The sequence below is a fragment of the Leopardus geoffroyi genome, chromosome B4 (genome assembly GCF_018350155.1).
Source record: "Leopardus geoffroyi isolate Oge1 chromosome B4, O.geoffroyi_Oge1_pat1.0, whole genome shotgun sequence".
Classification (NCBI taxonomy): Eukaryota; Metazoa; Chordata; class Mammalia; order Carnivora; family Felidae; genus Leopardus; species Leopardus geoffroyi.
This window is the reverse complement of record NC_059341.1, coordinates 79,923,877-79,939,729: the sequence shown is the minus strand read 5'-3', so window position 1 is coordinate 79,939,729 and position 15,853 is coordinate 79,923,877. Positions and strand designations below refer to the sequence as shown.

The following is a 15,853-nucleotide window of genomic DNA, read 5'->3' as shown; positions in this document are numbered from 1 at the left end:
GGTTGTGACTCTGAGAGCCCCCTGGGCTGTTGCTTTCTGGTTGTCTTTGGGAACAGCTGAGTTGAGGCTTGGGGTATTTTTTATAGTTTAGGAAGGGGAGGTTGAAGAAAGCAATAAAGGAAACAGGAGCTGGAGATGAGTTGGGGAGGGTAATTCCAGATTCATGGAATCCAGGGGCTGGAATGGCGCTAAGAGACCACATGCTTCAAAATTTTTGTTTATGGGTAAGAACACCAAGACCTTGACCTCAGGCATAGAACTGGGGCTCTAATCCAGATTTCCTAATTTCCCATCTACATTTTCTTCCATCACCTATTTCCATCATGCCAAGTGGCCACTGTATATCTAGCAGAGACAGACCTATATACAGAAGTGACTTTTAGGTAATGAAAGATTGTAAAAAGTGCTTAGATGAGGCGCAAATGAAATGGTATGAGAACGCAGAGGAGGGAAAACCCTCTGATCTGGAAGGGACATCTGGTGACGGGAGGCGACCTGGGCAGCCCTCCCGAGAGTGGTAACACCCTTTAGTAGGTGCTCAATAAATATGAGTATCCTTCCCTTCATATAATAACTCGGGCCTAACTTTCCTTAGGTCACACCCAAAGCTTCCCTTCCTTAACAGCCAGAGGTTTCATGCCATCGTGGCTTTGCATCCGAAGTTCTCTCTTCCTGGAATGAACTGTCCTTCGCAGAATGAGTGGAAGGTGACAAGACGTGGAGCTTGGGGGGAGAGAGGGGGAATAAAGAGCACATGGTAATAGCATAGCTCTGGAGAATAAATATAAAGCACATGGTAACAGGCGCACGAGCTATGGAGGCCAGCCTCAAGATCTGCATCTGCAAAAAGGAGATAATGATAAGATTCATTTCATAAGGTTGCTGGGTGGCTTAAGAGGACATTCCTACGAAGCTTGCTCTCAGCGTCGTCTGTGCCACAGAATGAGCGCGCAGGCAAGACCGGCAACAGCTGTAGGTGCGCAGGAACCTTCTCCGCCCGCCCCGCCCGGCGCGGGAGCCACCCCTTGACCGCCCAGTCCGCGCCCACGGCGCCCGGCACGGCGTCCGCGCCGCCACGTCGCTGCCTCCACCCTCCCACCCTCGGGTTACCAGCCCCTACCCTGCGCTAGGTAGCCAGTTCACCGGGCCGCGCCCGAGCTTGCCTGCGTCCTCCCATTGGTTCTTGCAGATGCCTGTCGTCCTGGGCCGCTGCAGATTGGCCGGGGAGGGTGGGGATGGGCGGGCCTCGGAGAGCGTAGGAAGGGCGGGGACCCGGATGTGTGTGGTGGCGGCGGCCGAAGAGCTAGTGTGAGGAGCTGAGAGGCCTATGGATGAGGAGAACGCGGCGGCCCCGGTAGGCGGGGATCGGGGGGGGCGGGGTCCCGGAGGCTTCGGGTTCCCCCCCCCCGGAGCCTGAGGCGGGAGGCGGGGGTCCTGGGCGGAGGCTTCGGGGTCAGAGGCGGGGCCTGCGCCCCGGTCCCTGGGCTTCCTGCCTCGGGACCCTCCTCGGCCCCGTGCCGGGCCTGGGGAGACTGGGTGTAGTCGCGCTGACGAGCCCGGCCCTCCTGCCCCCGGGTCTCGTCTGAGGGCCAGGCGGTGTCCGGGCTGGAGGAGGGACCCGGTGCGGCCACCGCTCGCGGGTGCCAAGGCTGTGCGGTTCTGGGCGAGCGGACGTCCTTAGGTCTGGGGGCCACTATCTATCTGGGGTGGAGCCCAGGCGGCGAGTGAGGAGGGCAGCCCCGCCGGTGCCAACCCTTCTGGGCCACGTGGTGCCTGTGGCTACCGCAGAAGGGTGTAACAAGCGCTTTGGGGTCGAATTCAGCCCAGCTAAGGCTCATTTAAGCACCTACTGTATGCAGGGTACTGTCAGGCCTTGATGGAACCTCTGTCCCAATGTTTGGGCGATGGGAAGAGAAAAGTACCTCCCATTTTCGTCACTTTTGGCTTCCAGGAAAAATTCGTTCGTTCATTCATTCATTCATTCATTCATTCATATATTAGCACCGTTGGTGATTTAAATATCCAGGTCATCCTACTCCTCTCCATCTTCACTGCTACCCTCCTAGTGGATGCCATCTCTCATTGGAGCCGCTCCAACAGCCTCTTACTTGTTCGCCCCTTCTGCTCTTGCATATCTGTGATCACTTCTCCAGCCAACAGCCTGAATGATCTTTAACATCTGATAAACCTTAAAAATCCCGTCATTTCCTTGCTTAAAACCCTCCAGAGGTTTCCTGTCCCGCTTGGGATAAAATCCAGACTCCTTAACCTGTGGTCTGCTCTGGCTCCTGGCTTCTTCCCATCTTCTTCTTGAACACTCTCCCACACGCATTCCCTACGCACCCTGGCCTTTGTATTCCTCTACCGTGCCTGCCTTCCACCCCACGACCTGTGTCCTGGCTGGCCCCTCTGCCTGAAATACTCTTTCTTGAGCTTGTCCCACGCCTGGCTTCTTCTTAACGCAAGTGTCACCTTAGAGAGACTTCCTCTGTCCGCTGTATCCAAAGTAGTCTTTAGACTTTACCCCTTTATTCTGCGTCACCCCACTCTACTTTTTTCCTCTACTGTCCGACGTCGTCAGGTCTGTGTCTTCCCTGTCACGCCTCCCGCACTGGAACGGAAGTGCTGTGAGAACAGGAATCCCACCCATCTTGTTCACAGCGGTACTCCTAACACCAAGAACAGTGCGCATAGTAGGAGCTCAGGAAATGCTGAATGTAAGGACGAGGTTGGGGATTGTTGACTGACTTTGAGTCCAGTGCCCTCTCCACATTCTGGTGTGCTCTGGGCCCTGCCTCCTTCTCAGTCTCCTTCTCAGTCTCCTTCTCCCCATGGCAGGTTTGTTCTCATGAACAAGATGGATGACCTCAACCTGCACTACCGGTTTCTGAATTGGCGCCGGAGGATCCGGGAAATTCGGGAGGTCCGGGCTTTCCGATACCAGGAGAGGTTCAAGCACATTCTTGTAGACGGAGACACTTTGAGGTGAGTTTAGGGGGAGTGCTTCCACATTTTCCTTGCTCTGCCAGGTCTTAAGAGATGAAAAGGGGCCTTTTCAGAGGCAGACGACTGTTGGCACCTGCCCTGCGAGGGCCTTTGACCCTGGAGGCCTTTCTGAGTGGAGCGGGGTGGAGCTGTGTCTCTGGGTCACTCTGTCCTGGTCCACATTAGAAGCAGTCGTGTAAGAGAGAGGAAGCTGCTAGTGTGTCGAGTCGCCCAAGTGCCTCGTTGAGGGGACTCCAGTGGGTGTGTGGCTTGTCTGGGTCTCCTTCTGCCTGCATCTCAGGGGGTGGGGTTTGGTGGAGAGTAGCCGTTTCAGAGGCAGTGGATTTCCTGTTTTGGGAGGACAGTCCCACAGTGCGTCCTGCCCACCAGTTTCCAGCCCTTTGGCTTGTGTGTTTGTGTTTGTTTTCTCTCTCTTCTGGCTTGAACCCCTTCCCTGACTCCTTCTGAGCCTAATTCTGTCACAAAGTTGTCCCTGAAGGGGGGGGGGGGGGAAGGAAGTAGTGCTGTTTAGCCTGAAGGCAAAAAAGTTGAGGAGTGGGGACTGAATAACCGTCTTCCAGTCTCCGAAGGGCTTTGGTGCAGAGGATAGAGACCAGCTGTGCTTCAGCTCCACTGAAGACAGAGCCAGAGAAAAAGGCCAAAGCTGCAGCATGAGGGATCGAGGTTAGACAGGGTTGTGAGACCCTGGCTAGGCAATTAAGGGAGGTTCCGCATTCTTTTCCTCCTAGAAATGAAGGAGCCATGCTCTTGTTGGTCTGATGTGGGTTGGACCCTGGCTGGAGGCAGCAGGAGGGGTGGGTGACCTCAAGTATCTTGTTACGGTGTCTGTGCAGATGTCCCGAAGTGTGGCCTGATAGATTCTCCTCTGTGTTGGCCTTACCGGGGGATGGGGCAGCGGTGAAGATGCTGAGGCCCTACCCCCCACTCCTGGGCTAGGCTGCTAATGAACCCCCCCCCCCCATTCTTCTGTTAGTTACCATGGAAACTCCGGTGAAGTTGGCTGCTACGTGGCTTCTCGACCCCTGACCAAGGACAGCAATTATTTTGAGGTGATCAAGGCAGTGTGGGGGGAGAGCAGGGGGTGAAATTGTTAAGCGCCAAGGAGATTCTTGCTCTCTTCCTTTTAATTTGCCATCAGGGCTGTCTTCTTGGCTGAGAAAAGGGCACAGAATACCATGGTGCCTCAGCTGAGAGATAGATGCCCCAGTGCTGTCACCCTGTCTCTTCTGTTCTTCTGCCCCTCAGCTAGGGGAGGAGCTATGACCCACACCCCAGACTCGGACCCATGTTCTTTCCCACTTCCTAACCCGAGCCCGGCATCTGCTCATTTTCCTATCATTTTCCATAGCTTCCAAATGATTTTCTGAGTAATCATGACAAAGTAGGCCCCTGGTCTCCCCAGTTCTCCCCTCAGTGTCCTTTCTTTTTCTTTGATTACCATGTTTTTTGTCTCTTTGAGGCTCTTTGAGCCTTTGATGTCTGACTCCCCTTCCCCACCCCGGCAGAAATTCATCCCGATGCCTGCTAACTTCCTTCCCCCTGCGCTCTTCCTTGTAGGTGTCGATTGTGGACAGCGGGGTGCGGGGCACCATTGCTGTGGGGCTGGTCCCTCAGTACTACAGTTTGGATCACCAGCCTGGCTGGTTGCCCGACTCCGTAGCCTACCACGCTGATGATGGCAAGTGAGTTGCCTCCTGTGGAACCTTGTCCCTTTCCTGTGGATTCGGGAACCTTAGATATAAAGGACTACCTGGACGTGGTTTTTGCCATTCCTTCACCTGGCTTGGGGTATTTTCATAGAGTTTTCTGATCAGGATGGGAAGGTGGCCTGATAGCTACCCTTGGAGGTTTGCAGACTTGGAGGGGAGGGTGGAGCTCATGCGTGGACACAGATGCCATCGCAGGGTGACTGGGAGCAGCAAGGTAGGCCCCAGGGGTCAGTGCCGTGGAGAAGTTGGGAGGCCAGGCTTAGGTCCTGTGTTTGTGCCGCTCTGTTTGCAGGCTGTACAATGGCCGAGCCAAGGGCCGCCAGTTTGGGTCAAAGTGCAACTCCGGGGACCGGATTGGCTGCGGCATTGAGCCCGTGTCCTTTGATGTACAGACTGCCCAGATCTTCTTCACCAAAAATGGGAAGCGGGTGAGTGGGAAATCCCAGGTGGGATTTAAGCGCGTTGAAGCCATCCGAGGATCTGTGGGAGTGGAAATCATCTCCTGGCTGGGCTTGCTCAGGGACCCATAGGCTTTAGTTCCACCTCCTTCAGGCCAGCCTCAGGTTCTCCTGAAGTCTGTGTACAGGACAAGACACTTTCCCTGCCCAGGGGAAGCCAGGACATTGGCTGGATGATATGTGCACAGGGGTGGGTTAGTGCAGTGGAGGATGGGCAGAGATTGTAGGGGACTGAATTGGGTTATTTGGGGGAAAGTTTTGAGCAGAAAAGGAGAGGAAGAGGTTACAGCCTGACTGCATAAGCTGGAGGTCCTCTTCGGAGATTTGACTTGAATGCTTTTGAGGGGTATGTCCGTTCTGTGTTTATTTTTCTTGTTTCGCTTCTCCTTTCCTTCCCTCTTTGGAGACAGGCTAGTAGCGGTGAAGAGATGGGTAAGAGCGATGGAAGAGAGACCCTCAGCTGTCTTTCGTCTCCTGTCCTGCTCCATCTCCCACCCTGGGAAGATTGCTCTCTCAGGCCTTGGTGGGGGGCGGGGGGCCCTCCTTAGCGTCTGTGCCTCTAGAACACACACGTGCCAAAAGCATTTGGCAGCCAGTCAAGAGATTTATGTCTGCCCTCTAGCTTTGTGGATACCTTGCTTGGCCAGGCGTGCTTAGCAACTTCTTAAACTTTTCCGTACCTCTGTTTTGCCGTCAGCGTGTGTGGTAGTTATTTGTTGCATCATCTCAAAAGTACCCTTGTGAGAATTAGGTGAGCTGTGGAAAAGTGAGCCAGGCGGCAGCTCCCTTCCTCCCTCCCTCCCTCCACTGCAGGTGGGCTCCACCATCATGCCCATGTCCCCAGATGGACTGTTCCCAGCAGTGGGCATGCACTCTCTGGGTGAAGAGGTGAGGCTGCACCTCAACGCTGAGCTGGGCCGCGAGGACGACAGCGTCATGATGGTGGACAGTTACGAGGACGAGTGGGGTCGGCTGCATGATGTCAGAGTGTGCGGAACTGTAAGTGGAGGAGGGGGTGGAGTGGTGGGGGTTGGACCGGGAGGCCTGGGCTGAACTCTGTGGGCCACATACGCGTGTCTAAATTGCTTAGAATGGGGAGTGAGGACAGTGTCTTTTATAGGGTTTTGGGAAACGGGAACTTGGGGCCTTGAGGCGACTTCTTGAATCCAGATCTGTGTTCTCCTTAGTGCTGATTGGCTGTCTTCCTTCTGTGTCACTGAGAGCTCAGGTTAGTTGCTTTACTCTGAGAACAGCAGTAGTTCTCCTTTGCCTTCTTTGGTTCTTTTTGCATCTGGTGGCCTCTGCTGCCCTGCACATCCGGGCTCATTTGGAGGCGGGATGCCTGGATCCTCCTTTCAAAAGCCCAGTCTTAGCTCAGCTGGCCCAAGCTCTCCACTCACTGTGCTGCAGGTTATGTGTGGTCACAAGCCCTGCTCCTGTGGGGGAAGGTTCTGAGATCTGTCTTGAGTAAGTGTCAATGTCAATGTCTTCTGTCTTCCCCCTACATTTTGATAGAGGAATGCGAATGAAGGCAAATGAAGATTCATTGAGAATCCTTGACCCTCCAGAGTCTGCTTTTTTAATACACCGTCTCCTCATACCTGCTTTGGTCTCTCCCTGGATTTGAAACTTTCTTGGGGAGTGTATGGACCTTGGGAGAGGGAAATTCTTCACATCTACTCTCGATGCCTCATGCTGGGCTGGGAGTGAATGGATGCTGAGTCAGGGGTCTGGCCCTGGCCTCCAGTGGGCTGCTCCGGCCTCCCACTTCGAATTGTCCCTCTGCCGCCCTCTTGCTCCCGGCTCAACCTTTTTCTCCACCCTCTGGCCTTCTCACCCCAACCCAGGCTGTTTTCAGCTTAGCCTTTGATAGCAAAACAGAAGCAGTGGGGGGTGGGAGTGGATTATGAGCAAGGCTCCCCCATTTCTGGAGTTCAAGGTGAGTCAGACTCAAGGAAAATGGCAGAATGTGTGCCCTCCTGCTGCTCCTGACACTCTGCACCCCCTCTGGCAGTGGGGTCTGAGGACCGCAATGGCGGCAAGCCGGGAGGCTTCAGATGCCCACTCTTTGATCCTCATCTCTTTCTTTCCCCCTTCCACCATCATTTTGACAACATCTACAGAGTTGAACTTGGGACTGAGCCAGGGCGATGTTCCAGCTCTCATCCCTGACCTCTCCTCAAGACTGTTTTCCTGGCATCTTTTCCCTGCCTGGACCTGTCCCCACTCTGGCCCCAGCTCCTCCCAGGCAATCTTTTCTAATTGATGTAGAATCCTGTAGACATTTATAAATAGCCTTCCTTCCTTTCTGCCCTCCCCCAATGCCCTCAGGTCACACATTTGAGAATTTTTTCTTTCTTAGACATAAGCTGTTTGGCTCTTCTCTCAGACCCTCACCCCAGCTGGGGACAGCTGCCAGGGTGGGCACACTCTTCCCTGAGCACCTGCTCCTCTGGGGCAGACTGGAGCATGAGCCTCTTGAGAAATATATGCCTTTCTTCTTCTCTTGCCAGCGACTCCATCTTTCAAATGAGGGTGACATACCCAGTTTTTTCCTTCCATCCCCTCGGACCCTATCCCTGCTTGTCTCTTGCCCTGCTGCTTCTTGTCCCTTCTGACCATCCATTGTGTTTGTGATCTGGGGATCGGAGTTGTATCTCCTGGAGGAGCCTGGGAGAGGTCATTTGGGCTATTGGAGGCCTGTGCCTCCCACTTCTAAAGATGTATAGCTCAGCTGTTTCTCCATTTTGCCCTTCCTGTTTTCCTGTCCCCTCTGTGGGGAGCCTTTCCCTGGAGCCTCAAGACCTCCGCTGTTGGATGGGCCCTGATTCTCCCGCCTTGGGTGACGTTCCGGGTAGAGCGCCCTTTAGAACCATAAAGGTCTAGGGGAGGCTCTGATGCCCTCCAGTCCAGGGCTTCCCAGCGCGGAGCCGAAGACCGTTCACCTTCACATGCAGGACGTTTAGCATCCTAGGCACCCAGACCCAGGGTGCTGGGAGCTCCCTCCCCTAGTCTTTGTGACAGCCCTCATGCTCCCAGATCTCTTGTGTGGTTGATGAAAAAACACAGACAGAAGTGAAAACAGCACCAGACAGAAGTGAAGAGACTTGTTCAAACGTCAGTGAATTAGTAGTGAAACTAAGTCCAGATATTTATTCTTTGATCCCTTGCCACCACTCTGTCCACTGCCAGACATATGCTGTGCCCTTCTCCCCAACCCCTCTTCTGTAGCTCGTCATCTCTCCTCCTGGCCCTTCTTGTAAGGTGAATCGGGGTTCCTGGGCTTTAAGTCCCCACCTCCCCTGTCAGTCTCCTGACTAGCTCTTAGCCACGGCCCTTTTGGGTGAGCTTACCTTGCTGTCTGGGTCCCTTTGCCTCCTGGGCCTTTCTCTCAGTTTGGAGTCTCTGTTATCTTCTGTCTTCCCTTCTCACTGGTTCTTCCTACAGAGAAGAACGAATTCCTGACCCTCTTTTTTCCCTCCAACATTAAATTATGAACAATTTCAAACATACGGAAAAGTTGAAAAAATGGTACAGTGTGTACCCATTTACCTGCTACCTAGCTTCAGCAGTTGACATTTAGTTGTGTCTGTTTGATCTGAGCACCTGTATATAGACAGACCTGGCTCTTGAGTGGAATCCTTCCCCCTGCATCCTGTGGCCTCAGTTTCCCCTCCTGAAGAGTCCCTCCTTTGCAGAGCTCTGAGGGTGTTGAGGAACCGCTGCTGTGTTTGCTCAGGGATGGGGGTGTTACCCCTCACCTCATCCCTGCCCCCAGGCTTTGCAAAGTGAGGTAATGTGTGGAGGGTGGGGGGCAGTAGGTAAAGCTGGGGGATTAGACTCATTCTGTCTTTGTTTCCTGCTCATAGCTCCTCTGACAACTCCTTAGTGATGGAGCAACGGCTTTGGTACACAGAGAGGGGTGAATAAGGCCTCACCCTCCAGGGGTCCTCCCGGACCCAACCCAACCCAACCCAGGAGGAGACCATGTTGGGGCCTGAGCTGGCCGGTGGGGAGTGTGGAGCACGTTCTTGGTGCCTGTTTCAGCTGCTTCTAGGCCCTCAGGGCACTGAGCCCTCCCTTGCTCCTGTCAAGAGGGATTAGGGTCTCTGCTGGCAAGAGGAGGAGGGCGGATACCAGCCAGAGAGAAGTGACTGGGAAGGCGCTACTGGGAGGTGGGGGGTTGGAGTGCAGGAGGCTCTCTGCACTCTAGCCCGCAGCTTCCATTCTGTGGCTTTGAGTCCACCTGTTTGGCCTCTCAGGGCTTTGGTGGTGTGGGGAGGGAGGCTCAGGAGTCAGGGGGGCTTGAAAGCACTGAGGAAAGGATGCCTTTACCCCACCAAAGATGTGGGGGAATATTCCTGCTGCTTGGGCGTCATTTGAGAAGTACTAAGAGGAGGGCAGCTGGTCAGTGGGGACAGAGTAATCTGGGGCGTGCTCATCTGTCCTAGGGGAACGGTGACCAGTTCTGGGGCCTATGGGGCTGCTGGAGTTGGAGGTAAGGGCTGAGATGAAGGGTCATTTCTGTCTGTGATGCGAAGTTATAGTCTGTTGTAGCTTTGGGGTGACCGTTCATGTTCACGGAGCATTGATACGTGGGTATGTTCTGGTACACCCCCCGTTTCCTGATTTAGGGAAAGGCGGAACATGTGTTGATCACCTGGGGGCAGGCTCCATGCCGAGCACTTGACACACTTTATTCAGTCTTCTCTCGCCCATTTTAGGAAAATTCCTTTTACTGAGGAAGAAACTGTGGCTTAAAGAGCAAAAGTCGCTTTCTCGAAGTTAGCTTCTAGTGACTAAGAGGAGTTAGGATTTGAACCCAGGGCTGTGTGATTCTCTTCCCAAACTGAAAGGCATTTGAGGCACAGATGAGGGACCAGCATTGAGATTCTAGCAACTCAGACCCTAGGGGCTAAACCTCCCATCTCCACTAGGTTGCTAAAGCCCTAGTCTCAGGAGGGGAGGAGTGAACTCAAGCTAGGATCTGTCAGGGAGGCCACACTCCCCACCTGCCCCTGTAAATACCGAGAGAGGATCAGATGAATTGGGGCAGTTTATGCCCTAAGGGGCGGGTGGTTCCTCTCTTACAGAGGGCGGCATTTGCTGGGACCTAGTCTTACAGCTGTAGGCAGTCTGTCTGAAATGTTGTGCCAGGTGGGGAGTGGGTTTCAGAGTCCCACATTAGTGGGTTTCGTCCTCCTGACCTTTCAGCTGGAGGAAGCGTCCCCACCCTGTCCACAGACAAGACTGCAGTGGCCGCAGTCCTCAGGGCTGAGGCAGAGGGAATGGTTGGGCGGGTTTTTCCCAAGGATCGGGATCTGGAGCCGCTGCCTCTTGGCTCTGGAAGTGGAGAACACTGTGTTTCCTACGCCGAGGCCAGTTGGATGGAGTGGGTCGAGGGCAGCTGTGGGATCCCCCACCCAGTTCTGCAATGCTGGCCGGAGAGGGTGGGCTGGGGGCTCCTCGCACTGGGTGGAGCGTTAAGCCAGTTAATGCACACCAGGCTCTACCCCTCCCGGCTTGTGGGGAGATGCCGAGGAGGAACCCAGGCCCGGCAGAGGATACAGGACCGTGAGGGGAAGTCCAGCAGTGTGGGCCTTTAATTAGTACCCGGTAAATCAGAACATGGCCTGTGGGGGACCCCCTTGTGGTGAAAGAAAGCAGTGTGAGCTAACTGAGAAGACCTGGGCTAGGGGTGTAAATAAAATAGGGTCAGCATAACCTGAAACACAGAAGGTCATGGCTGGAGGAATTTGAAAAAAAGCCTGGGTGTGGATGTAGGAGGCTTCCCATGCAGCTCTGGCTTTTCCTCTGGTTGCCTCTCCCCACCTCAGTTCTCTTTTGAAGAGGGGAGGACGGACTTGAGGTGGCAGGGCTTTGGGGATCGAGGGCTGAGAAGGGGACCCTGTCCCTCAAGTGTTCTGTCTGAAGGGGTGGTGAGGGTGCAGGCCCTGCCTCTGCCACAGACACCTAGGCTTTTGCACTGGTGCAGGCCAGCATAATTCCTTTCCTGTTCAGGCAGGAGTTCTTTGGGGGTGAGAGGCCAGCATCCCAAGGCTTGCCAGGGATGAGTGGAGGAGGTCCCCAGGCAGTGTTTTCTTCTGGGCTGGAGGGGTGGGAGGGTAGACTAAAGTCTTGAGGGGCAGTTTGGCTAATTAAAAAGGGATTAAGGACTCCCAGGTGATGCTGAGGGTGAGGAAAGAGGGGATGGGGTTGAGTCATAACCCCACCATTACCATGACAACTGATAAATAAATCCTCCCAGCTTGGGGGTGGCCGCCCCATCATGCCCAGGCAGGACCAGTGTGGAATTGAGCCCCAAGAGTCCGTCAGTCGCCTCCCCTCTCCCTCCACCTCCACACCCCTGCTGTGAAAGGGCCGAGAGGGGCTGTGAACGGGAAAGCCTGCCTTCATGTCTCCGGCCTGCCTGCTCCCCTCCTTCACATTAAGTAAAGAGTGGAGCTGGTCGTTCTGGGTTCGCTGATTCCCCGCGGCACCCCCCCTGACCCAGCTCTGTCCACAGCCAAGTCAAACAGCCCTTGAGAAATCACGTCCGTCCCATCCTAGGCAGAAGTGGTTTCTGAGCTGTCTCCCCTCCCTCAGACATCTGGAGTTGGCACCTAACCTCTGCATCCTCCCTGTCCCCATTAGGCCCCCTCATGTCTCCTCTCAGCGCAGGCTTCACGTCCTCACATCTCTTTTTCTCCTGTCCAGGGCCCTGGGTAGACCTCTTCTAGTAGGGTCTTTTCAGGGCAGGGAGGTGACAGCCTGGAGACCCCTAGTGTGGTCCTGGGTGCTCAGCCAGCTGGGGTGCTGTGCTGCTGCCCGCCTCTCCCCCAAAGCAAGGAGAGGGGCTTTGGCTCAGTAGGTAGATGGGTGCGAGGCTCAGCCCTCCTGCCTGTGCTGCCTCCTTTGCTTCCCCCCCTCCGCCCCATTCTCCCATGCCTGCCCAGAACGTTGCGGCCCAGTTTCTTCTAGGATCCTTTCCCTTCCAGCCAAGGGTTTGTCACGCTCAGGAAACTGGTCCTGAGTGCCTCTGGACCAGGTTTCTAGGGCAGGTGTCAGTCTGCCCTCTGCACCACCTGCTGCCCCTGGCTCTTCCCCCACAGCTGCTGGAGTACTTGGGCAAGGGCAAGAGCATCGTTGACGTGGGGCTGGCCCAGGCCCGGCACCCGCTGAGCACCCGGAGCCATTACTTTGAGGTGGAGATCGTGGACCCTGGAGAGAAATGCTACATCGCTTTGGGGCTGGCCCGGAAGGTGGGGACTCATGCTGGCTTTTTACCTGGAGAGCTGCTCAGCTCTGGGGCTGTTGGAATGGGGCCCAGAAGCTCTTGGGGAAATCGGGGAGCAGGGGGGGCAGGCTGTGGAGGGAGAAGGGTCTTTACCCGAGCATGGTTGTGTGTGTTCGCTGTGGGAGGGTACGCACCCCCCATGACCCACAACCAGATAGAGGGTCCTGACTGCAGCACTCAAATGGGCCTGCAGGTGGGGTGGGGGCAGCCTGCAGCCCTGGCTGTGAAAGCCAAACACCCTTGTTACCTTCCCTGCGTCCCCTGCAACCTCAAGTGCCTGAAGGGGGTGGGAGGCTGCAGGGGAGTGAGCAGCCCTCTGGGGTTGTAGCCTGTTTCAGAAGGTTGAATGTGCAGATGCCCTCTCTCCTGTTCTTTTTCTGTGCATGGGACCATAGGTTTTCTCTTTCCTTCTTGGTGCAGGATTATCCCAAGAACAGGCACCCTGGCTGGAGCAGAGGCTCTGTGGCTTACCATGCAGGTGGGTAGGGGCTGCCCCGGGGCGGCTCAGGCCGTGGGGGCTGTAGAGGCACAGGGACATCCATTTTCCTGACCCCCAGCGAAAGGCCTCCCCTCCAGCGTCTGGCTGGTGAGACTTTCCCCTGCTGCTGTCTCATCTCCCCTTCCCAAGCTGCTAGTGCTTTCTCTTTGTCTGTGTTTTTCCTCCCGGCCTGAAAAGCGAGGGGAGCCGAAACGGGCGGGAGATCTGGGCCCAAACTGGACATTCCAGGCCTCTGAGTTGGCTCCCTCTGCGCCCTTCTTGCAGATTCTGCAGTTTCTTTTTTTGGTCTGCTTCATTTCCTTTAGGGCTTTCTTTAGAAAGGAGTTGCCGTGAGCTCCCAGTGCCATCCCCATCCCCTCCTCAGCCCCTGTCCCCTCTCCCTTCTGCCAGCATCCTGAGGGAGTCTGCTGCCCCTTAGCGTCTTGAGCGAATATTGTGTCTCTTTTTTTTAATATGGTGCCCTCTTTCTACTCCTGTCTTTCCATCTTTGTTTCACCTTGACCCCTTCCCTTCCTCAGTGCCAGAGAGGGAGAGGAGCAAGCATTCAACTTCAAGCAGGGACCTCTCTCTCGCCCGGTGGAGGGTAGAGGATCAGCCCTTCCTTCAAGTGTGTGTCTTCTCCCTCCCCTCCTCCCCCTCTCCCCCCCCCCCCCATAGATGATGGGAAGATCTTCCACGGCAGTGGTGTGGGGGACCCCTTCGGGCCACGCTGTTACAAAGGGGACATTATGGGCTGTGGAATCATGTTCCCCCGGGACTACATTCTGGACAGTGAGGGTGAGTAGGTGGGGGTGGCTGACCAGGCTGGTCAGGCAGATGGTAGGGGCAGTACCACGGGAGCTCAGTTTCCTGGCCTCCTAGGTGACAGTGATGACAGTTGTGACACAGTGATCCTGTCCCCAACTGCCCGAGCCGTCCGGAATGTCCGGAATGTCATGTACCTGCACCAGGAGGGAGAAGAGGAAGAAGAGGAAGAGGAAGAAGAAGAAGATGGGGAAGAGATTGAGCAGGAGCATGAGGGCAAGAAGGTGGTGGTGAGTGGGGACAGGGTGGCGTTGGACTAGGGTTCTTGGGCCTGGGCAGGGGCTGGCATCATTGGGGAATAGGACCCCCAGCCAACGCAGGGAAGAGGGGAAGGCCTGGCCGTGGGCGTGTTCTGTTCTGAGGTGCTGGACGTTGCCCAGACTCTGGTGGGGAGCTGGTTTCCAGACGCCCCCTTGTGGTCACTTCCCACATCACCCTAAGTCTCCCCCCCCACCACCCCCCCCCTCTCCGAGGGCTTCTGGGAGTTGGCAGTGCTTGGGGTTCAGGCCTGTGTGGCTCTAGTAGCATCATCAGAAGAGGCTAGAGCCCACCTGCTCCACTCGCCTACATGCCTCTACCCCCAGGTTTTCTTCACTCGGAACGGCAAGATCATCGGGAAGAAGGATGCTGTTGTACCTTCTGGTGGCTTCTTCCCCACCATTGGAATGCTGAGCTGTGGGGAGAAAGTCAAAGTGGATCTGCATCCCTTGAGTGGCTAGGGGCTTCTTCCCTAGACCTGCCCCGTCTCCTTTTCCTCGCCCTTTGCAGAACCGGGTGCCCAGTTCCTGCCTTCCCCAAGGATTTGCTTACCCAGCAGGCCCCAGGGAGTTCATAGTCCCTCCGCCTCCCCCCAGATCAGGCCCCTGCCGAGCTCCTGTGTGCCCATGTTTCTGACCTGGTGCTACCTCGATCATCAGTCAGTCCTGGACCTGAGTCCCTGGTTGGACAGGAACAGGCCCTAAGAATGGAATTGGTATATTGGTGGGTCCCGCTTGCTTTGGCTGGTGGACTCCCGCACCTTTTCTTTCCCCACCGGCCATAGGAGTGGAGAGGAGTGAGCACCCTGTCTCAGCTGCTATTTGGGCATGAGGCTTTGCAGGGGGTGGAGTAGAGACATCCCCCTCCTCTATTTATCACAGTATTTCCCGTTGCATCTCCCTTTTTTGTTCCCTGTCCTCATTGTGAACCAGTTGCTGCTGTTATCCCCCTGGCTGGGCTCGGGGGGCTCTGTTGGGCCCTCTCTCTCCTTCCACTGACTGCTGTCCCAGGAAGACTACTCTAGGGTCTCTGTTCTTTCCCTTGAGAGCCCGCTTTCTCCTTCACTGCCTGCTTAGGCACCGTAGTCCCGCAGAGAATCTGAGTCTCTGGCTCCCCGCAACTGTACACACAGTCGGGTGCCTGTTACGTGTTGAATGGAGTGAGAGAGGGGCTGCCAAGTGAGGGGGCCTGGGGCCTCTGCTCCCATCCCCTCCTTGCCATCCTTGGGACACCCGTGGTACCCTTGTCCCTAGTTCCCTGGGATGCACGGTGAAGGCAAGACCCGGAGCTGTGGTCGCAAGCGCAGAAGGCGGCTCGGCCCCTCACTCCCCTTCCCTGCTGCACCCGTGTCCCAGCTTGCTGCCCGTGCCAGTTGCCTGTTTTGCTTCAGTGTTTGATTCTAGCACTTACATACGTCCTCCCCTACCAAGCCCTCCTGTCTCCCGCCGCCACGACCCCTGACCCCCTTCCCATACAGTGACTTCTCCTGGGAGGAAGAGGGAGCGGGAGCTGTTAGCCTTGGTTTGCACAGAGTGGGTGGGCCTTGGGGAAAGGGGGTGAGCTGCTGTGTTGCTGGTGTCCCCCCTTCGGCCCTCCACTACGATGTATGAAATGTATGTACAGCCCAGAGATGTTTATACAGCCAATAAAGATGGAGTTTCTGTATTTATCAGGATGGCCTGGACAAGGGAATCCTTTCCCGTCCGTAGGGCCGGGGCCAGGGCTAGAGTTGGGGACTGCTGAGGGGGACTTGGACCCATGTGAGGCCAAGGGTGGGGATTGTGTACATTTCGTGGACCTGGGATACCCCCAAGAAGCCCCC

The 15,853-nt window shown here is 55.7% G+C and overlaps 1 protein-coding gene across 2 annotated transcripts; it reads left to right on the top strand.

Annotated features, from left to right (window-relative positions):
- Positions 1-1,092: 1,092 nt before the first annotated feature.
- SPRYD3 (SPRY domain containing 3) lies at positions 1,093-15,703 on the top strand. 2 transcript variants are annotated; one of them, XM_045463599.1, is made up of 12 exons: positions 1,248-1,354; positions 2,582-2,717; positions 2,839-2,985; positions 3,980-4,055; positions 4,564-4,688; positions 5,008-5,143; positions 5,987-6,172; positions 12,286-12,435; positions 12,891-12,948; positions 13,627-13,746; positions 13,831-14,003; positions 14,358-15,703. In XM_045463599.1, coding segments are annotated over exons 2-12 (1,308 nt in total). In that variant the 5' UTR covers positions 1,248-1,354; positions 2,582-2,715; the 3' UTR covers positions 14,493-15,703. The 2 variants fall into 2 exon arrangements, with proteins under 2 accessions (XP_045319554.1, XP_045319555.1); XM_045463598.1 differs by lacking the exon at positions 2,582-2,717 and having other exon boundaries at positions 1,093-1,354.
- Positions 15,704-15,853: the final 150 nt, after the last annotated feature.

Bases quoted from the DNA above. Each gene is read 5' to 3' on its own strand.
- SPRYD3 (XM_045463598.1), top strand. From the start codon at position 1,332: ATGAGGAGAACGCGGCGGCCCCG. The intron at 2,986-3,979 runs GTGAGTTTAGGG...TTCTTCTGTTAG, and splicing joins GTAGACGGAGACACTTTGAG to TTACCATGGAAACTCCGGTG. The intron at 12,436-12,890 runs GTGGGGACTCAT...TTCTTGGTGCAG, and splicing joins CTTTGGGGCTGGCCCGGAAG to GATTATCCCAAGAACAGGCA.